The 22,895-nt window shown below is 40.2% G+C and overlaps 1 protein-coding gene across 1 annotated transcript in view; it reads left to right on the top strand.

Annotated features, from left to right (window-relative positions):
• Positions 1 to 22,895, top strand: part of THSD4 (thrombospondin type 1 domain containing 4) — a 627,447-nt gene that overhangs the window by 525,075 nt on the left and 79,477 nt on the right. Inside the window, 1 exon segment of the mRNA XM_055132044.1 lies at positions 12,423 to 12,627. Within this exon segment, the coding sequence (XP_054988019.1) occupies positions 12,423 to 12,627 (205 nt within the window).

Below are 22,895 nucleotides of genomic sequence, written 5' to 3'. Positions count from 1 at the left end.
ACTGGCTCGTCTGCTGAACATCTTCTGAAAGCAGTAATTTTGTGTGACGCTTCCCCTTTTCAGAGTTTTGGGATTCAAACTCTCCAGCTTTGAGAGAGTTCTTATCCATCCTCATCTCCTCTTCACCACCACCTGGTGACATCTTCCAGAGATCATCCTGGGTGAACTTAAAAGTATATCAAACCCACAGAATTAAGACTCACTTTCATACTTTTTCTTAAACATTCTGGGAATAAAATTCCTGCCTATCCCATTCCCTTTTTTTTATTCTACATATACACACAGAGGCATGAAAATCATAACTTGGCAGAAATTCGGACAGGACATCAGAGCACCATAAATATGCAGTCACCATCTGAATTGCTGAGTCTGCCTTTCCTGTGTTTTCTCAGGATCATTCATTCCTTCAAATATTTTGTCGCCAGATCTTTTCCCTGAGCATCTGCTGGAATGCCACTCTAGGGAAGCTTAGGGGTGCCACCCTTAGTGAAAACACACACAAGTGTATTTGAAGCCAGGATATTTGTCAAGGAAATGATGGGAAGCAAGTGGGTGATTGCCTTTGTCTGCTGGTGGCTAAATTCACTGCCAGTCCCTGAGGCCCTTCTCGTTCTCAATGCCCCCAGGGACTAAAACAGGCCTGTGGGCCAGCAGTCTGACCTGGCACAAACTTCATCACACCCAGCTTGCTGTTGCCTTTTTGCTCATAGTTTAGCTTTAGTTTCCAAACTTTGTCTTAGATCTACAAGACAAAGTTCATGGATCTACACTGTCCAAGACTGCTCTTCCTAGTCATAATGTGGCAGCCCCAACCCACAACCTCTGACAGGTTCATTCCATATGGGTTTTTTTCTAATGCCAATGCCTCCTACAATCCTACAGAACTGAAGAATCAAACTGAGCAGACATTTAAATAGATTCTGTCTAAAATGGAATTCCTTTATGGGGCCGGAGAGATAGAGCAGTGGGTAGAGCACTTGCCTGCATGCAGCCAACCCCGAGTTTTATCCCTTGCATCACCTGTGGTCCCCCAAGTCCCTCCAGGAGTAATCTTCGAGTGCAGAGCCAGGAGTCAGCCCTGAGCCTCTCCTATTGTGGCCCAAAACAATTTTTAAAAATTAGAATCCCTTTACACAGAGAAATCATAATTCAGTCTTACATGTTAAAGGTAGAATTGAAGTTCATATGTTTCCACTATTCTGTACAAAACTGTGGAACAGCCACCTTACTTTTATAACAGAGTATTATCATTGCCTTAGTTCAGTTCATCCCATACTGTTCCTTCCCAGTGAATCTGTCAGGCAGACAGAATATAAAAGTGAAGCCTCAGAATTTGAGAGTTAAATACCACCAGCACCCCACCACACCCCAGGCCAGAGAAAGACACCCCTGGTAGGAAGGAGTGTGGAGGCCATTCTGGCACCGGAAATGTTTCCCTCTCAGGATTCCTGTCTGCAGACTTGTAAACACTCCTCCAGTTGATTCTCACCCAATTTTATCACACAAGTGCTCCAGCATTTCTTCCAGAAGAGTCTGTGCTGAGGTGCTGTTCTCCACTGAGATCGAATGAGGTTCTGCAAAGCAGCAACCGTGAGCTGATGAAAACCAGATCGCTCGCTTCACAATTGTCTTCATTAAGTAAACCAAACCCCTTTCATTCCACGCCATTTCTTCTCTTCAAATGAATGACACTGTCAGTTTGTTTCCCACTGATCCCTGTTTCCAATTTAATTTTGTCCACGGAAAGCAAATTCCTCTGACTTTAGACATGGAAAGATTCTTCCCATTAAAGCTTCAGTTCTTTTTTTCAACTTGGCCCCAGAAAAGACCTTAGAGATGACCCAGTTGAAGGAGCAAATTGGTCTTAGGACTTTCATCTCTGGAGTCCTCCATCCAGCTCTCTATTTAGCAGATGAACTGAGAGGCCCTGTGCTCACTCCAGCACACAACTTTGCTCATCTGCAGTTAGGTCAAAGGCGGGAGTTAGAGGCATTAGAAGACTCTCATTGTGGGGCTGGAATGATAGCACAATGGGTAGGGTGTTTGCCTTGGCACACAGCCAACCCGGGTTCAATTCCCAGCATCCCATATGTTCCCCCGAGCACTGCCAGGAGTAATTCCTGAGTTCAGAGCCAGGAGTAACCCCTGTGAATCGCTGGGTGTGACCCAAAGAGCCAAAGAAAAGAAGAAGACTCTTGTTACTTTGATGGCAATGTAGAATATTTTTAAAACCTGGATAAGGAAGTATGCTTAGATTAGATTCTCAGGATAAAATCTATATTCTAATAAGACTAGCTGCTCACTAGACTTCCACATCTCCAAAGTCCCGTTTGGGCAGAGGGATTAGGCTATGCCTAGTGGCGTTCAGGCCCTGTGCTTGGGATCACTCCTGGTGATGCTTATGGGTTCCTTTGTGGTGCCAGGGATCAAACTGAAGTTGACTTCTTGCAAGGCAAGTGCCTTACCCACTGCACTATCTCTCTAGTGCACTATTTTTATATTTCTGTGGAATTACCATTGTTTTATAAAATTTTTATTTTATTAAGTAGTTCACAATATTTGATTACATTTAATATTACATTACATTTAATATTCGAGCACCAATTCCACCATCATTACATCTTCCCACCACCATATTTCAGAAGTTTCCATCCTGAACCCCAACCCCTGCCCCAAGGCAGAACTGAAATAATTTGTATTGGAATTACCATTGTTTAAAAATTTTCTGGGGATCTGCAGAAGAGCAAGAACAATAATTCTCAACTAGCGTCATTTTTTCCCCTTTGCCAATCCTACTCTGGCATTATGTAGATATATTTTCATTCACTATAGCAAGGGGGAAGGCATTTGTGGGTAGAAGGGCAGATGTGGTCTCCATCCCACAGTGCAGAAGACAGGGCCCCCACAACCAAGAGTTCCCCCACCATTCCAAATGTCAACAGAGGCACAGTTGAGAAATATCGATGAGGAGGACAGAGAGGCTGAACTTCATTCCTGGCCAGTCCTTCTTCTGCCAGAGCAACTCTGCTGGCCTCTTCCTTTATACTGCTCTTCTGTGCTTGGACATGAGTTTTTATTTTAAAAGCATGCTTTATTTATGCCCTAAAGATTTGAGCATTACCGTGGTAGAAGATGACAACCCTGCCTTCTGTTATAGCTGTGGGGCACTGAGACAAATAAAGTGGGCATATTTGAGGCAGGATGGGGTGACTAGAGGGAAATACTAGTTTCTATAGAGGGGCTACATCTGGCAAAACTCAGCCTAGTGCAAGCCAAAGTTCTTGGCTGAGGGGGCTGTAGTGTCAGGGGCCTTGTGCATGCCAGACATGTGCTCTGCCATTTAATCTATCTCTCCAATCCCAGTAATCACTCATTTACAATGAATAAATGCTTGTTCATTTACTATTAACTAGTAAACTAACTTTATTTGGTTTACAATAGCAATCAGGGAAACACTGACCTGATGCCCCAGACTCTGCTTAGATCCTTCCAATGTCAACTTCCCAAATCAATAATGAGATTGTGTCAGCCTTTTAAGTTAGACAAAAGGGTGGCAGTTTTCTTCTCTTAGCTACTATATCATAAAAAATTTAGATGTTGTGGGCCTTGTTATCTTTTACAGCTTCTCAGCCCTGCTGCTGTAACCATAAACACAGCCAGAGAGGGCCTGGAGCAATCATATGATACAGCCATAGTGGAGTGTATGCCTTTCATGCAGCCAGAGTTCCATCCCTGCACCTCATAAGGATGACTGCCAGGAGTGATCCCTGAGCACAGAGCAAGGAATAATCCCTGAGCACAGCTGGGTGTGGCCCCAAACAATCAAGAAAAAAGTAAAACTCAGAGAAATTAAGAAAACAAATGGGCTTTTTGTGTTCCAATAAATCTTTATTTATAAAAAGAGAAAGTGGTCCAGATTTGACTTCCTGATTTAGATTTTAAGTAGGACCTGTGTTTTCTATCATATCTTCTCCTACCCAACAAGGTACTGGCACATAGTAGGGACTAGCCTAGGAAACATTTAATAAATTTTATTAAGAAGTGATTGTGCAGGGGCTGGAGTGATAGCACAGCGGGTAGGGTTTTTGCCTTGCATGCGGCCGACCCGGGTTCGATTCCCAGCACCCCATATGGTCCCCTGAGCACCTCCAGGGGTGATTCCTGAGTGCAGAGCCAGGAGCAACCCCTGTGCATCCCCAGGTGTTACCCAAAAAAAAAAAGTGATTGTGCAGTCATAAGTGCTATGTTTTAAGGAGACTAACAGAAAAAGTTTCATGTGGTATTTCTTAGGGAATTTCTATGTATTGTTTAACTGCTTCCCTATGTTGGGCATTTAGGGTAATTTCAATATTTTTATTAATAATAATCTCTGATGATCTCCTTCATACAAAAATTGTTGGCCTCATTTCTTGTAATTTCCTTTGCACAAATTCCTAGAAAAAGTATTACTGAGTCAAATGGTATATACTGCTAAATTGCTTTCCAGGAAGGTGGAATTGATCTACATTCCTAACAGAAATAAGAAGGGAATATTTATCATATGCAAAGGATTTCTTTTAACATTCTGTTGAAAGAAAAAAATACAGAAGTTTTGGACTCCATATGTATTTCTACAAGTTAGCTCACCATAAATATGACTGAAGTGGTGTTAACGCCTATTATTTTAATAATAACGTTCTTCCACCCTGCTGTGACAGCGGGATTCTGAAGGCTCATTGTTTTACCTGTGGGTGTCATCCAGCCAGCCAGTGGAGGTCTCTCATGTGTTGACTGAGCCCCCACAGAAACATGTGCTTCTCGTTAGGAACGCAGAGCCCCTCTCTGTGCTCCTGGCACCATCTGCCCTGCCCTGCCCTGATGTACCCGAAGCCGCCTCCCTGTGAAACTCCTCACCAGAGATGCCATCCAGATTGCACATTTCCCACAGGAAATTTCATTTAGGCTCATTTTGGCACATAATCAGGGGCAAGTCTTGAGCAACTTTTCCTGTGATGGCTGGCAGTGTGCAAAACTTTCCTACAACACGCTACAGAAATCAGTGAAAGGATGCCTGGTCATTGTCCAAGTGTCTCTGTAACAGCAAGAGATATCTCTTTTCAATGCAATCCATAGTAAGCAACAACAACAAAAAGCTAAAGGTTGGTGAGGAAGCAGCTGTTGGTTCTCTTCCGCTCATGGCTGTTGGGGCAGTGGGATGAAGGCACCATTATCGGGTCTCCTCTCTCTGGTAACCTTAGCCTCTTCTTAGTGCTGGAAATGTTTCCAAATCCCTCCAAATGGAAAAGAGATGATCTGTGAGAAGTAACAGATCATGTTATAGAAACAGGGAGAGATCAGAGAGGTTGCAGAATAATGAGATTTGCTTGAGTGCAAATGGATTCAACAACGGATGAAATAGTTGAAAACACCATATGAAGAGAATGATAACAAAACCCAGGGACTTTTTTAGCAGCATTGTCAAGTACCTTCCATGTTTTCCACATTTGATGATCCCACAGATAGAAAAGCTGAAATTTCCCACCCTTATCTGAAGGGAGAATCAATGGACAATAGGTGAGAGGGGGAAGAGAATGAGATGTTGCTAGAGCTAGACAGAGTACCACTCTATCACTGTATCACTGTCATCCCGTTCATCAATTTACTTGAGCGGATGCCAGTAATGTCTCCATTCATTCCTGTCACATGTTAGTGGTGTATTTGGGGCTCTTTCAGGGCCAGAGGAATGAGGACCACCATTTGTTACTGTTTTTGGCATATCAAGTACATCACGGGTAGCTTGCCAGGCTCTGCCATGCGGGTGGGATACTCTCGGGTAGCTTGCCGGGCTCTCTGAGAGGAACAGAGGAAATACTAGACAGGGTAGGAGTGAAAAAAGATGGCAGATCAGCTTTTCTAACTATCTTCTCTACTCATGATCAGAATGATAGTATCTCCTTAATTCAATTAGACTCTTGCTTTGACAATGTGGAGTCTCTTTTCCAAGAGTTCTACTAATGATGAATTTTTTTTGTTTGTGTGTTTCAAAACAAGAGAAACAGCTAGCTAGGAGTAGAGGGGATATAAGTTACACATAAAAAAACATTTTTCTTATTTTTATGCTATAATATACATGAGGCAAGCTCCCCGTGGCATATTCGATATGCCAAATACAGTAACAATAGCAGGTCTCAGTCACCTGACCCTGAAAAGAGCCTCCAATCATTGGAAAAAATGAGTAAGGAGAGGCTGCTACAATCTCAGGGCCAGGACAAATGGAGACATTGTTGATGTCCACTCGAGTAAATTGATGAACAGGATGACAGTGATACAGTGAATATACATGAGGAAGAGGTAAGGAGTATTTAAGGTGGGGAGAAGTACTTAGCAAGTGTGGCATGTTTTGAAAGGCTAATTGGATGTGGACAGACATATTGTGATGATGTTCTGTGATTGTCAGAAATAATGTCTTACAGAGAAGCTATTGGTGAAGAGAGACCAATTATTATTGGTGGACTAATGTACACTCAGGAATATGGAAGTAATAATGCAGGCAGAGTGCTTGCAGAAAGGTGTCACTCAACATGAAGTGGGAGGGAAAGAATGAATGCCTTTTGATTTTCCTCTGTCTGTAGGCTCTGACCCACATGAACAGACCCAGGATTGTTTTACACAGTCAAGAGAAGACTTTGAATGATTGCTGACTACTTCCCCCTGAGATGTGGTCGGATGATTGCTCTTAGAATTCAAGAACCAAAACAGGCCTGCATGCCAGAAAACATGTGCCCCAAGTTAAAAAAAAATCTAATTTCAAGAAACTTTCCTTATTCATACAAACCAGTGAAATAATCACATCATTCTGCTGCTATTTCATTATCCAAAATACAATCTACTCATCCCTATCTGCTTTGGAAGTGTCAGTTATCCTGTGCTCACACCAGGTACCCGATTCTGCATTCAGAAAGTGTGACGGTGAGTCTAGTGGAATGACCTTGAGTACAAAAGGGTTCAATGGAGCTCACTCCAGTCTGTTCTGAGACTAACTTGCCCCAAGAGAAATACGGAATGGGTGGGTGAAGATAAAGCAAAAAGATCTTGAGGTGAATCATGAAAGAAATGCAGGAAAGCCCAAGTTCCCTGAAGTTCCTCATCAGTTCCTTGGATGATGAGGTTTGCCGGTGCGAAGAGCACCCTTTTATTTCAACAAACATCATCCACATTTACTGATATACTTAGCCCTTGATTCCTGATCCTCTTCTCTCCCAGGGAAAGTGTTTTTGGGGAATCAAGTTCTGCTACTCAGAGCCTTGGTGACTAGATCTCCAACAGCTTTCTCTCGTGTCCACTGAGCACACTCCTTTTGGTGACTACTTGACTAAGTAATTTGCCACCTGTTCATTAGAACAGAAAATTCAAGAGAAAAAAAACAACTTTAAGAGCAAGGGCCCAATGTTAGGGACATGATTGCAGAGGATTCTCTCTATGAAGCCCCCTGCCCAAATACTATATTGGATTAAGTTATTTGAATTTCTTTATTTACATAGTTTAAAATCATATTATAATCAATCGTCACAAATTTATTTTTATTGATTTATTTTCTGATAATTCCACTTGTCATTTGTTTAAGCTGTGTTGGTGCAAGTAAGATAAAATTAATTTGTTATATGCCTGCCTTGTGTGTAGGCTAGGAGGGACCTTGGGGACATTGGCTGTGGGACTGGTGTTGGAACATTGTATGCCTGAAAAAAAAAATATTATGAAAAACTTTGTAAATCATGGTTTCTTAATAAAAATCTAGAAGAAAAAATTAATTTAAAAAAATCCTGCCCATTGAGCCTCTCTCTTCTCAGAATCCAACAGGAAAGGGGGTTTACATATAGTTGCTCAACTCGTGCAAATAACTTACCAGTTCCCACATTTTCCCTGGTCCTTTGCCCTGCGTTATTTTTTTCCTGATCATTGGCCACAACCAAATTCATATTTTCTTTATATTGTTTGTATCTGTCTGTGGGTCCATGCATCACTAAAAATGATTTCAGGGACTAGAGAGATAGCAAAGCAGGCAAGGCATTTGTCTTCCATGCAAAAGACATAGGTTCAATCCCTGGCATCCCATTTGATCCCCTAAGCCCCATCAGGAGTGACGCCTGAGCACAAAGCCAGGAGTTAGTCCTGAGCACTGAAAGATGTAACCCCAAAAGAAAGAAATCACTTTACTCAGAACTTAGAAAAGAAGCCTTTGCCCAAGGGCTGCAAAGATATCCTTGAATATCAAGAATGAGCTGGTCATTAACGGCCATAACCCAGAAACTCCCAAATAAATCTCTCAGAAGAGAGCAACACAGAACAATATACCACAGAGATACCTCTAAACTCCTAAGTCATCATCCTGTAACAATAATTAATTAATTAATTAACCTCAGCTGTATAACAGTATTTAAAAGTTTAGAATTCCTGGACCAACCGCGTGGTCACATTCTCAGCCACACAACATCTCATAGTCTACACCACTGATGTACAAGAGTAGCACACCATATTTGATGGGGTGTAAAGTAGAATTCAACCCAACTTGGGAGAAAAAAATACAGTTTTTATATATCTCCCAAGAAATATAGTTATGTAGATAGATATGCTCAGAAGGCTCAACTTTTAACAACATGTTAGTATTTTCTTATACCAGGGCTTCAATGATGCCAGGGTAAATACAACAATCTTCACATACTTTCCTCTAAGGAAATATTTTTGGATCATTTTTATTGGGTTATTCATAACAAGCAATACAAAATAAATTATTTAGGTCCAGCTTTGGGGGCAGGGTTTGGAGGTCATATTTCCATGGAAACATTTGAAATATGGTGGTAGGTAGGTGTAATGGTGGTGTGATTGGTGTTGGAATATTAAGTGTAGCAAATTTTTGTGAACAACTTTATAAAAGCAAAATATATTTTTTAAATTTTTTATTAGTGAATCACCGTGAGGTACAGTTACAGACTTACAACCTTTCGTGCTTGCATTTAAGTCATACAATGATCGAGTACCCATCCCTCCACCAGTGCCCATTTTCCACCACCAATGGTCCCAGCATCCCTCCAATCACCCCCCACCCGTCCCCCCATCCCCACCCCACCTTTTTCTCTCTCTCTCCTTTTGGGTGTTGTGGTTTGCAATAGAGGTATTAAGTGGCCATCATGTCCAGTATATAATCTACTTTCAGTCCGCATCTCCCATCCCAAATTGGCCCTCCTAGCATCCTTTACTTGGTTCTTTTTCTATCTGAACTGCCTTTTCCCCCAGCATGTGAGGCCGGCTTCTAAGCTGTGGAGTAATCCTCCTGGTCCTTATCTCTACTATTCTTGGGTGTTAGTCTCCCATTCTGTGACTTCATATTTCACAGATGAGTGCAATCTTTCTATGTCTTTCTGACTCATTTCACTTAACATGATACTTTCAATGTTGATCCACCTATGTGCAAATTTCATGACTTCATCTTTTCTAACAGCTGCATAGTATTCCATTGTGTAGATGTACCAAAGTTTCTTTAACCAGTCATCTGTTCTTGGGCAATTGGGTTTTATCCAGATTCTTGCTATTGAAAAAAGTGCTGCAATGAACATACAAATGCAGACGTCATTCTACTATACTTTTTTGCATCTCCGGAAATAATTCCAGAAGTGGTATTGCTGGGTCAAATGGGAGCTCAATTTATAATTTTTTGAGAAAACAGTCCATACTGTTTTCCAAAAAGGCTGAACCAGTCGGCATTCCCACCAGCAGTGAAGGAGAGTCTATTTCTTCCCACATCCGTGCCAATACCGGTTACTTTTGTTCTTTTGGATGTGGGCCAGTCTCTGTGGTGTGAGATGATATTTCATTGTTGTTTTGATCTGCATCTTCCTGATGATTAGTGATGATGAGCATTTTTTCATGTGTCTTTTGGCCATTCGAATTTCTTCTTTGAGAAAGTTTCTGTTCATCGCCCCATTTTCTGATGGAGTTCAACATTTTTTTTTGTGGAGTTCAACCAGTGTCTTGCAAGTCCTTGATATCAACCCCTTATCAGATGAGTATTGGGTGAATATCCTTTCACATTCTATAGACTGTCTTTGTATTCTGGTCACTCTATCTTTTGAGGTGCAGAAGCTTCTCAGTTTAAGGTGGTCCCATTTGTTTATCTCTGTTTCCACTTGCTTGGACAATGGTGTGTCACCTTTAAAGATACCTTTAGCTTCAATGTCATGGAGGGTTTTGCTGACCTTGTCTTCAATGTACCTGATGGATTCTGGTCTGATGTTGAAGTCTTTAATCCATTTTGATCTGACTTTTGTGCATGGTGTTAGGTAGAGGTCTGAGCCCTTTTTTTTTTTTTTTTTGCATGTAGCTGTCCAGTGTTGCCAGCACCATTTGTTCAAGAGGATTTCCTTGCTCCACTTCTCATTTCTTGCTCCCTTATCAAAGATTAGATGATCATATATTTGAGGGCGTGTGTAAGGATATTCAATCCTGTTCCATTGGTCTGAGGCTCTGCCTTTGTTCCAGTACCATGATGTTTTAATTACTACCACTTTGTAGTACAGTTTGAGGTTGGGGAAAGTGATGCCTCCCATCTTCCTTTTCCAAGAATTGCTTTAGCTATTTGTGGGGGCTTATTGTTCCATATGAGTTTCAGGAGTGTTGGCTCCATTTTTTTGAAGAATGTCATGGGTATCTTTATAGGGATCGCATTGAATTTGTACAATGCTTTGAGGAGTATTGCCATTTGATAATTCTCCCAATCCATGAGCAAGAGATATCTTTCCATTTCCTCATGTTCTCTTTTATTTCTTGAAGTAGAGTTTTGTAGTTTTCTTTGTACAGGTCCTTTACCTCCTTAGTTAAGCTGATTCTGAGGTACTTGATTTGCTGAGGCATAGTTGTGAAGGGGATTGCTTTTTTTCATGTCACTTTCTTCTCTCTTCTTGTTTGCATATAGGAAAGCCGTGGATTTTGGGTATTGATTTTATACCCTGCAACTTTACTATACAAGTCTATTGTTTCTAGGAGTTTCTTGGTAGAGGTTTTAGGGTTCTCTAAATATAGTACCATGGGGCCGGAGTGATAGCACAGCGGGTAGGGCGTTTTGCCTTGCACTCGGCCGACCCGGGTTCGATCCCCGGCATCCCATATGGTCCCCCAAGCACCGCCAGGAGTAACTCCTGAGTGCAAAGCCAGGAGTAACCCCTGAGCATCGCTGGGTGTGACCCAAAAAGCAAAAAAAAAATAAAAATAAAAATAAATAAATAAATAAATAAATATAGTACCATATCATCTGAGTATAGTAAGAGCTTGATTTCTTCCTTTCCTACCTGAGTGCCCTTCGTATCTTTTTCTTGACTAACTGCTATTGCAAGTACTATATTGAACAGAAGTGGTGAGAGTGGGCATCCTTGTCTCATCCCTGATCCTAGAGGGAAGGCTCTTAGATTTTCCCCATTGAGGATGATACTTGCCATAGGCTTGTGATAAATGGCTTTTACTATATTGAGAAAAGTCCCTTCTATACCCATTTTGGTGAGAGTTTTCATCATAAACGGGTGCTGGATCTTGTCAAATGCTTTCTCTGCATCTATTGATATGATTATATAGTTTTTATCTTTTCTTTTGTTGATATGATGGATTATGTTCATTGATTTTCTAATGTTAAACCATCCTTGCATCCCTGGGATGAATCACACTTGGTCGTGGTGTGTGATCTTTTTGATGAGTTGTTGGATTCTATTTGCTAATATTTTGTTGAGGATCTTTGCATCCGTGTTCATCAGGGATATCAGCCTGTAGTTTTCTTTTTTTGTGGTGTTCTTGTTTGCTTTTGGTATTAGGGAGATACGTGCCTCATAGAAACTATTTGAGAGAGTTTCTGTTTCTTCAATTTCCAGAAAAAGCTTCAGAAGAACTGGCAATAGGTCCTCTGTTTGGAAGAATTCGCTAGTGAATCCATCTGGACCTGGGCTTTTGTTTTTGGGAAGACTTTTGATTACAGTTTCAATTTCTTTGATATTAATAGGTCTATTCAGGTATTCCAGATCTTCTTGGTTCAACTTTGGGAGATTATAGGAATCCAGGAATTTATCCATTTCTTCTAGATTCTCTTGTTTCATGGCATACAAACTTTCAAAGTAGTCTCTGGTGATTTTTTGAATTTCTTTGGTTTCTGTTGTGATGTCTCCCTTTTCATTTCTGATTCAGTTTATTAGGGTTCTCTCGCTCTCTTTCTTTGTGAGTCCTGCTAGTGGTTTATGAATCTAAACAAAATAATTTTTTTAAAAAAAATAAAAAGGAATGAGCTGGTTGGGGACAGGAAGAAGTTAGCTGAAATCCCCACCCCCAACAAACCTTTGTCAACCCTTCCTTCCCCCTCTTTCATGCTCCTGCCATAACTGCAACCATCTTTTGTTTTCACCTCTTTGCAGAGCATTGGCTGTGATGACTACCTGGGGTCTGACAAGGTCGTGGACAAATGTGGAGTGTGTGGAGGTGATAACACAGGCTGCCAGGTTGTATCGGGTGTGTTTAAGCATGCCCTCACCAGCCTGGGCTACCACCGTGTTGTCGAGATTCCACAAGGAGCCACAAAAATCAACATAACCGAGATGCACAAGAGCAACAACTACTTGGGTGAGCTCAATCTTTTTCCATAGAAAACCATTTGCTGCTACCTGATCTTCTGGGATCCTGAGACAAGCACAGTCATGTCCAAAGGTCTTGGGACACTAGAACACAGAAGAGGTGCCATTGAGAATGTTAATGCATTACCTGGTACCCCACTTGAACGAGAAGTTTGCATGGGCAAAGTAAAAAAAAATCCCTCTTGAACGTAAACATTTACTATCTGCATATTTAAATCGTCTTTGCTTTTTCAAGGTGATAAAAATCTGTAATTTGGGGAACAGGGAGGCTTCTTCAAGCATCAAGAGACTCACTTGTGTTTGTTCTGTTGAGTTTAGGCAACGAGTTTAAGTTTGAGTTTGATGATCCTTTCTGGACTTTCACTCCCTGGGAGACTCGAGCAAAACCATCTTTCACTTCCTTCTGCTTCGTCTTCCCAGAACAATAAGTGTGTCCTTTCTGAACTCGGCAGAACCTTCAATGGTCATTTTAGACAACCTCTCATCAATCTTATGAAGCCATTTTAAAGCAATTTTCCTAGAAAAGGACATCTTTGTTCATTTTTATTTCTTTCTAGGTTACATTTTATGTGAAGCAAATGTTACAGAGATTAATGTTTGCTAATTCATTTGTGCAAAATCGGTTAACAAAATAAGAAACCAGGGGCTGGAGCGATAGCACAGCGGGTAGGGCATTTGCCTTGCACGCGACCAACCCGGGTTCAATTCCCAGCATCTCATATGGTCCCCTGAGCACCGCCAGGGATAATTCCTGAGTTCAGAGCCAGGAGTAACCCCTGTGCAGAGCCAGGTGTGACCCCCCCCAAAAAAAAATAAGAAACCACTTTCATTAAAGTCACTTATTTGTTTTGTTTTGTTCCCATTTGGGAGCCACGTCCAGCCATGCTTATGGCTGGCTCTGTGCTCAGGGAACATTCCTGGTGGTGCCTGGGGACTGTAGGTGGTGCCAGGACTCGAACTTGGTTTGGCTACATACAAGACAAACACCTCACCCACTATATTATCTCTCTATCCCCATGATAGATATTCATTTTATTTTCTAATTGTCTATTTTACAGCTTCATTAGCACAAATTGTGTTCCAGGCAACATTCTTAATGCTTTGATGTATTAAATCATTGGATCCTCTCAACATCCCTAAAGGATTGAAGCTTGTCCTAATCCCATTTTGCGGGTAGAAATACAAACATTGAGATATTATCAATTTTGCCAACTTCCTGGAGCTGGGATTTAAACCCAGGCAGTCTATTGCAAGCCGGCTTCTTACAAGAGATCGTACTCAGGAACAGTTCTTAGAACTTTGAGTTCTGGAAAACCCTTAGCTATGCAGCAGTCAATGGCCAAAAAATTTAAAAGTTTGTGGCTTTTGCAAATGTCATAAATCAGGATCACCCCCAGAAGATAACTCCTAATTCAGCAACCTTTCGTCATTGTCAGCTGAGGCCAAAATTAGCTTCCCTTGGTTTTCTTGGCTGGAAGTAGGAGAGATGGCAGATGCAACTGTTAGGACAACCTAATTAAAATGGAAAGCTGTTTCATTTGTGCTGGAAAATCCAGGAGCCATCTAAGTGGCACTAAGCCTAGTTTCCCCATGAGTTGTCTGTTATTTTTAGTAGCAAAATTCATCTCTGTGCATTTGTTCTTTTATTATTTTGGGGGGACTGGTAATATTAAGAGATCACATCTCCATAAACATTCTGCCTCCCACAATGGAAAATGTTCTTTCTGGAATTATTTGAAGTGTGATTGCATTCAACTGCACCAGAAAAAAATCATGCCACTTTTTATGAAGTGTTGTTTTTAGCAAATTTTCCCCTGACTAGCAATAATCACATTCAGGAAGCTCTTTTCATGTTGCCCAATAAAGATATAAAGAGACATTCTGGAAGAATATTTACTAGATATCTAAAACGTTTCTCAGAATCCCTTGTTTCCATCTGGAGTATAGGAATAAGAATTATGACTTTCTAAATATTTGTGAGTCAAAAAGTTAACAGATCCTGCAAAGACCCTACCTTTAGTCATGGACAAAGGTTCTTCCCTTTCTTTTGTCTGAGAGAATTTGTTAGAATTTTTATTTATGGAGTAAAATATTCTTCTCCCCTTTAAAAGGAACAAACAAACAAACAAAGACAAAGAGGTGTCAGAGTGTCGAAGTCAATGGGAAGCTGATGCTGAGGATCAACTTCCTATAACTTGCCATATCTTTGCAGCCAGTGGAGTGCATGAGAAATCCTGAGTCCAGGACAGTATTTCATTACGCCACCTGCCAGAACAGGGGAGCAGAAGGAAGAGCAGGCTATTGCGGGGTGCAGTTCCAGAAAGTGATAAACAGGAACAGGGGTGTCTGTGTGTAATACCTTTGCTTTTCTTGTGTTTGCTTCTGAGTTTTATTGAGACACACTTCACATACCACACTTCACACACTTTTAATCACTACAGTGGCTGGGGGCTCTTGGTCTCACCATAGGTGTTCTCTTTACCTATCCCATTATCCTGAAAATTTTGTTCTGTGACATTCGTGCATTTTGAAAGTTAATTTTCATGATCGCCTGAAACTATGGATAAACCATTAGAACATGGATATGTCCAACCGTTTTTGAATTCTTCAATGACTTTTTGTCACATTGTGCTATTTCCAAGACCTCTTGTGGTGGCTTTCTCCAGAAATTTTCAGGTAATGATGAGTTTCGTTTTTCTCCCATTATGTTTTATTTTTTGTTTAATTTGGTTTGGTTTTTGATTGGGCAGCTTTGGAGCATACCCAGTGGTGCTCAGGCTTACTCTTGGCTCTGCACTCAGGAATTACTCCTGGTAGTGCTCAGGGAACCATCTGGAATGCAAGAGATCAAACCTTGTTCAGCCACATGCAAAGCAAACACCCTACCCACTGTACTGTTCTTCAGCCTCCCGTTGTTTTCTAACTCTATTTTCTGACTGTAGAAACTGTAGCTTGAAATGTTGATATGGAATACATAATTGATATGACCATTTGCATGTTGTTCTTCAAAATGGGAAATACAGAGGAAATGAATAATTCCAATTTGTACCATTGCTTTTCACAAATGCACAACTTCATCAAGTTTTTTTTTTCAGTTGCTTTATTGTTTTCCAGGATTACCTATGGTAATTTGTAATGCACATCAAGCTTTCCCTATGAATTACATCATATTTTGAGAATATTTTTCTGTCTTTTTGTTTGTTTTGTTTTGGAGCCATACCTGGCAGTGCTAAGGCAATGCTCCATGCTCAGTGATCAAAAACTGTACATGTTCACTGCTCAGTGCTCCTGCCCCTGCTCTGAGAATTGTACAGCACTAAGTATTGAATCTGGGCTCCTGCTTTCTCAGCACCCAACTTGTTGATCTATCTCTCTCACTTAATACTTGTTGATTGAGATATAAAGTAGATTTTTATAGAAACATACACTTGGATCTGAGAAGATAACTTAAAGAATTAGGATGTTTCCCTGTCATGTATGAGACCAAAAGTTTGATCCCCTGTCACATGATCTCCTGAGTATTGCCAGGGAGAAGAATTATTCTTGGCATTCAAGCATTACTGAGAAGACACCCACAAATATATATATATATATAAGACCATTATCATATAAACATGATTATCCACACTGGAAAAGATGGTTTAATTCTTTCATTTAGAAATATTTGTTTTAGTGCCCTCAATATATCAATGACTTACCCTAGCTTCTCAGTTAATAATAGTAATCATTCTGTATGTGTAATATTTAAAAAGTACTTACACGGTCTTCAAGTATTATTTACATGCATGGCCTTTTGGTTTTTAAATAATAGTTTTACGTGCGTAAAAAAAATTAGAGTAACAAAAATTACAATTACAGAATTAAAGTATAAAAGTTGACATTTCAAAGGGAAAAGCGACATGGAAGAAATATACATGTATATGAAAAATCTTTGCTCCTTCTAGTGATAGTACATTCAACTGGACAAAGTTTACACTTCATTTAGTTTGGTCATTAAGAACAGCCTGCTATTGGAAGCCTACTCATGAGCTGGGGCAGAAGGCAGCTGGGATAGAGAAAGAAGCATTAACTCAATGATGATTGGAGGGATCGTTTGGGATGGGAAATATGTGCTAAAAGTAGATAAAGGACCAAACATGTTGGTCTCCCAGTATTTGTATTGCAAATCATAATGCCCAAAAGGAGAGAGGTAATTGTCTGCCATAGAGGCAGAGGTAGGTTGGGGTGGGGGTGACAGGAGGTATACTGGGGACATTAGTGGTGGGAAAATGTACAATGGTGGAGGGATAGGTGCTCCATCATTTTATGACTGAAATTCAATGATAAAAGTGTTGTAACTGTATCTCATAGTAATTTAACGAAAGAAAGAAAGAAAGAAAGAAAGAAAGAAAGAAAGAAAGAAAGAAAGAAAGAAAGAAAGGAAGGAAGGAAGGAAGGAAGGAAGGAAGGAAGGAAGGAAGGAAGAAAGAAAGAAAGAAAGAAAGAAAGAAAGAAAGAAAGAAAGAAAGAAAGAAAGAAAGAAAGAAAGAAAAAAAGAAAGAAAGGAGAGAGAGAAAGAGAGAGAAAGAGAGAGAAAGAAAGAGAAAGAGAGAGAGAAGGAAGGAAGGAAGGAAGGAAGGAAGGAAGGAAGGAAGGAAGGAAGGAAGGAAGGAAGGAAGGGAGGGAGGGAGGGAGGGAGGGAGGGAGGGAGGGAGGGAGGGAGGGAGGGAGGGAGGGAGGGAGGAAGGAAGGGAGGAGGAAGGAAGGAAGGAAGGAAGGAAGGAAGGAAGGAAGGAAGGAAGGAAGGAAGGAAGGAAGGAAGGAAGGAAGGAAGGAAGGAAGGAAGGAAGGAAGGAAGGAAGGAAGGAAGGAAGGAAGGAAGGACTGCTAGATTCCAATTCCGAAGGCCTGAGTTCTGGCAGAGTTTGTGGGGCTAAAGCCAGCTTAGCACTTTCTGATGCTTATTGTTATGCTTATTGTTTCTCCAAACAATGCTGGAGAAGCCATGGTATTAAATAGTGCCCAGGTTTCAGAACTTTATTTTAGGTTCTAAAGCAATGAAAGTTTGCAGACTCCAGCACCCCGCTTTTTTGTGCTTCTTTGAATTGGTTTGCAGTCTCCAAGACATAGAGTATTTGGTGTTTCCTAGATTCCTCTTCTTTACTTTTTGCTGGATAAGACTCCTGAATCCCTGTATTTGTGATAGACTAAATAGTCTCCTTTGCACACGAGTTATTCTGACTTCTGCTCTTTGGAAATAAAAGGTTAAAGCTAATCTTATTTTAAAAATTGACATTTTGTATTACTTGTGTCTTCCTTAATATTAAGATGTTATGAAATTATGTTAGCTGAAATCTCAAAGTTTGGCGTAGTATAGCCTGCTCAACTTACTAATATCATTAAATTACAGTCAAGAAACCAGACATAAAAGCATAGCAAGCAAAAATTGACTCTACAGGACATTTTCTACCTGCCAACATTTCACATTGTCAATAGCCTTAAACTTGGAAGAGAGTTCTTGCTTTGCACTCACCCAATCTGAGTTCGATCTCTGGTACTCTATATGGTCCCCTGAGTACTGCCAGGACTGATCCCTGAGTGCAGAGCCAGGAACAAGCCCTGAGAACAGCCAGATGTGTGCATACAAAAAGGTTCAGAGTGCGTGCAGAGTTGTTGGGCAGCCTTTCCTTTGCTTTTTTCTCAAGGGGAAAATGATAAGGATGAGCAACCAAGAAACACTAGGCTTCTAAAGCCCATAACATGATTAAAAAAAAAACCCACAGGATTAATGACTAGAAAACAGATCAGGTTTTGGGTGAAGAAGATTTAGGGGAAAGGGTTTATTTTTTTTACAAGTAATGCTTCTATCAATATCTAAGTGCTTTTGTCCTTTTGTACCTATAAGATAGTTCTGTAAGATAGAACAGAACTCTGTGGAATTCTATCACATGGAATTATAAATGTAATGAACTATTTTTTTGGAGGGGAATACCCTACCACAGAGGCAGAGTGGGGTGGGAGGGATACTGGGTTTATTGGTGGTAGAGAATGGGCACTGGTGGAGGGATGGGTTCTCAAACATTGTATGAGGGAAACATGCGCACGAAAATGTGTAAATCTGTAACTGTACCCTCACGGTGATTCACTAATTAAAAAATAAATAATCTTAAAATAAATAAATAAATGTAATGAACTATTCCATTTCCAAAAGATAAATCAAATTCTTCTCCAGTGCAAGTGAACCAATTCAGACCCCAAATTAATGAGAGTCCTTTCCACATCATTAAGAACACTAAATGTTATGCTGTATTTAATTTTAATGTATCTTTGAATTCACATTTTCTGATTACTAGTTTTTGTAATTTGTATTATTAATTTCTGCTTTTTAATTGCTTTTAATTTTCTTACTGATCTGTAGAATTCTGTATCACTGTCATCCCGTTGTTCATTGATTTACTCGAGCGGGCACCAGTAATGTCTCTATTCCTCCAAGTCCTGAGATTTTAGCAGCCTCTCCTTACTCATCTTTCCCAACACTTGAGACTCTTTCATGGTCAGGAAAATGAAAGCTATCATTACTGTTTTTGGCATATCGAATATGCCATGGGTAGCTTGCCAGGCTTTGCACATGCGGACGGAATACTTTCAGTAGCTTGCTGGGCTCTCCAAGAGGTATAGATGTGTGTGTGTATATATATATGTATATATGTATATGTATATATGTATATATGTGTGTATATGTATATATATTTTATTCAAGCAGCTCCAATGGACTATCCCTCCACCTCCATCCTCTGCAGGCCTGTCCTACAGATGGAGCAGATGGAGCGAGTAGCCACCAGTTTCTCATCAGATCAGACAGGTTTTCTTGGAGTGTGCGTGGACCAGGACAGACAGGGGCCAGACACCAACCCTTGTCACTTAGAGGGGAGCGTGAGGATAGGATACTAAACATAGAACCTCTATCATAATAGTGAGTATAATAAGGATGTCTCCAACGTTATCCCTAAGCTGCAATGTTTATCGATAATTGCTTAATAAAGCAATGGCCTGATGGCCTTCACTTCTATCCCACTGACAGAGTCTTCAGGACTTTGCCTACTCAACTGAAAAATTTTGGTTTTTATCTTTTCATTTTGTTCTTGTTGGAATCATTATTTCTTTTTTAATTTTATTTATTTATTTTGCTTGTTTTTTGGGGGGCCGCACCCAGTGATGCTCAGGGGTTACTCCTGGCTCTGCACTCAGGAGTTACTCCTGGCCATGCTTGGGGAACCATATGGGATGCCAGGGATTGAACCCAGGTTGACCGCATGCAAAGCAAATGCCATACCCACTGTACTATCACTCTGACCCCTGGAATCATTATTTCTATTTGAAAGAGAAAAGTTAGACTAAAATGGTTAAGAAAACCAGCTGAGGTGAAATGAAAAAGCTTGAAGGATGCAAGGTTTATTCCTAAGACAACATTTTTAGTCACAGGGATAAACTGACTTGTTTTAAAATAGAATAAAATGTACCTATGATGGTCAGGAGAGGTCATTTCCAAGAAACATTATTAATTTTTTTTGGTTTTTGGGTCACACCAGCGATGCACAGGTAATCCCTGGCTCATACACTCAGGAATTACCTCTGGCAGTGCTCAGGGGACCATATGGGATGCTAGGAATCGAACCAGGGTCGGCAGCGTGCAAGGCAAATGCCCTACCCGCTGTGCTATAGCTCCAGTCCCCTTATTTTTTATTTTAATGATGTTACATGGAGTTGTAGATAGAGCAATTTAGCACTATTGGGAAGGGTAGGGGAGAAAGCACAGATCAGGCTTCAGACATTCTCTAATTACAGTAAGACAGATTACCGGTTTGCTCTCTTCCTCTTTCTACACAGACTAACTCTTTAGTGTTTGTATATTTAGGTAATATTGGTTGACATCATTCTGTATGTTTCAGGAGTACAGACTCACACTTCTTCAAGTGTGTGTTGCATCACATCCTACAGGAAAGCCCTCCACCACAGCCCATTGGACCCCCCTACACTTTGCTCCCCCTCAGGCTCCCGCTCTGTTAGCTTCAGTTCTGTGGTCAGAATACAGTGGTTTGTTTTTTGTTGCTTTCATTCTTTATATTCTACAGATCAGTAATAGCATATTCAGTTTATCTTTCTCCTTCTGTCTTATTTCACTTAGCATCACACCATAAAGTTCTTAGTGTTATCACAAATAGTGAGTTTCTGCTTGTCATAGAGAATGTGTATACAGTTCATTGTGTATATAGACATCTTTATCAAGTCATCTATTTTTTAATTGAATAACCATGAGATAGAGCATTACAAAGCTGCTCATGATTGGGTTTCAGTCATACAATGTTCCAACATCCATCGCTCCACCAGTGTACATTGCCCAGCACCAATGTCCCCAGTTTCCCTCCCATTACCACCAGCCTGTCTCTATGACAGACACCCCCTTCTCTTTCTCTCTCTCTTTCTTCTCTGTCTATCCTTTTGGGCATTATTGTTTGTAATACGGATACTGAAAGGTTATCATGTATATCTCTTTACCTACTTTCAACACTCAGTCCTTGTCCAGAGTGATGAGACAACTGAATAAAGAAACTAAAAACAAAAAGAAAAAGAAACTATGGTACATCTACAGAGTAGAATATTCACAACTATTAGGGAAAATGAAGTTATGAAATTTGCCTATAGGTGGATGAACATGGAGAGTATCGTGCTGAGTGAAATGAGTCAGAAGGGGAGGGACAGATATAAAATATCGAGTCATCTATTGTCATCTATTGATGGGCACTTATGTTGTTTCCATATCTGGGCTATTGTAAAATGTTCCTGAGTGAGCATAGACGTGTATATAATCTTTTAGAATTTCTATTCTTAAAACAGAAATGGAATTATGGGATCATAGGGTAGATTCATTTAAAATTTTTTGAGGCAGTTGCAGTTCTTTACTGTTTTATATAGAAGGCTACAATAATTTAAATTCCCACCAACAGTGCACAAAGCTGCACTTTTTCTTCATGCCTTCACCAAAACTTTTTGTCTCTGGCCTATTTTGAAGCAGGCCATTCTCACAATTGTGAGATGGTATCTTACTGTGCTTTATAGTTATTTTAACAGTCTGTGATGATGAGTGTTTTCTCTTGTTCCTGTTGACTGTTCATATGTCTTCACTGGAGAAACGTTTATTCAGATCTATCTTTTGTTCATTTTTATAAAGCTTTTACATTTGGGCCATGGTGGGAAAAGGGTGAAAATTAAACTGTAAATGTTTATTAACTTCATCTGGTATGATTCATGATTTAATGCTTTATCCTTGTTATCAATTCATGTGGGCTGGAGCGATAGCACAGCAGATAGGGCATTTGCCTTGCACATGGCTGACCCGGGTTCAATTCCTCTGTCCCTCTCGGAGAGCCCAGCAAGCTACTGAGAGTATCCCGCCCACATGGCAGAGCCTGGCAAGCTACCTGTGGCGTATTTGATATGCCAAAAACAGTAATACCAAGTCTCACAATGGAGATATTTCTGGCGCCCACTTGAGCAAATCAATGAACAATGGAATGACAGTGCTATGACAGTGCTACATGCTATCCTTATTAACTGTCTGTCTGATTAATCTGTCCATTGATTAATATTGAATATTAGAATGTTGAAGACCACTAATAGTATTGGATGGCTACCAATGTCTGTTGTTAGATCCATTAATAGTCAATTCATATATTTGATGCTTCTCCATTTGGTGCATAGTTCTGTCTCTTCTTGACAAGCTGATCCTTTATCATGATATAATACCCCCTGTCTTTTCAGTCAGAAATGTATTTTACCTGATGAAAATATAGCTATCTTTTCTCTTGTAGGTACCATTTGCTTATAGGATTTTTTTATCTTGAACCTATGATTATCTTTTCCTCTAGAAAGCATAAAATTGGATTTTGTTTTCTAATCTGCCGATATACTTTGGTGATTTCAGTCCACCTGATGTTTAGGGAAGTTGTTGATATATATTTGTTTTACTTTCTCTTTGGGGAGGAGGCGTGCAGTTTGTCTCTGTCTTGTTCTTTTTCTTATTCCATTCTCTTGTACATTAAGAGATATTAAGAGCTATCTTTTGGATTATGCTTTTATCCCATTTTTTAATTTTTAAAATATTTTATGTTTATTATTTGAATCACTGTGAGAACTGTTACAAAGTTTTCCAGTTTAAGTCTCTGTCATACAATGATCAAACACCCATCTCTTCACCAGTGCACATTTTCCACCACCAAG

This window comes from Sorex araneus, chromosome 3 (genome assembly GCF_027595985.1).
Source record: "Sorex araneus isolate mSorAra2 chromosome 3, mSorAra2.pri, whole genome shotgun sequence".
In the NCBI taxonomy this organism is placed as follows: domain Eukaryota; kingdom Metazoa; phylum Chordata; class Mammalia; order Eulipotyphla; family Soricidae; genus Sorex; species Sorex araneus.
Note: the sequence above shows the minus strand (reverse complement) of the source record. Positions and strands in the feature narration are given on the sequence as shown.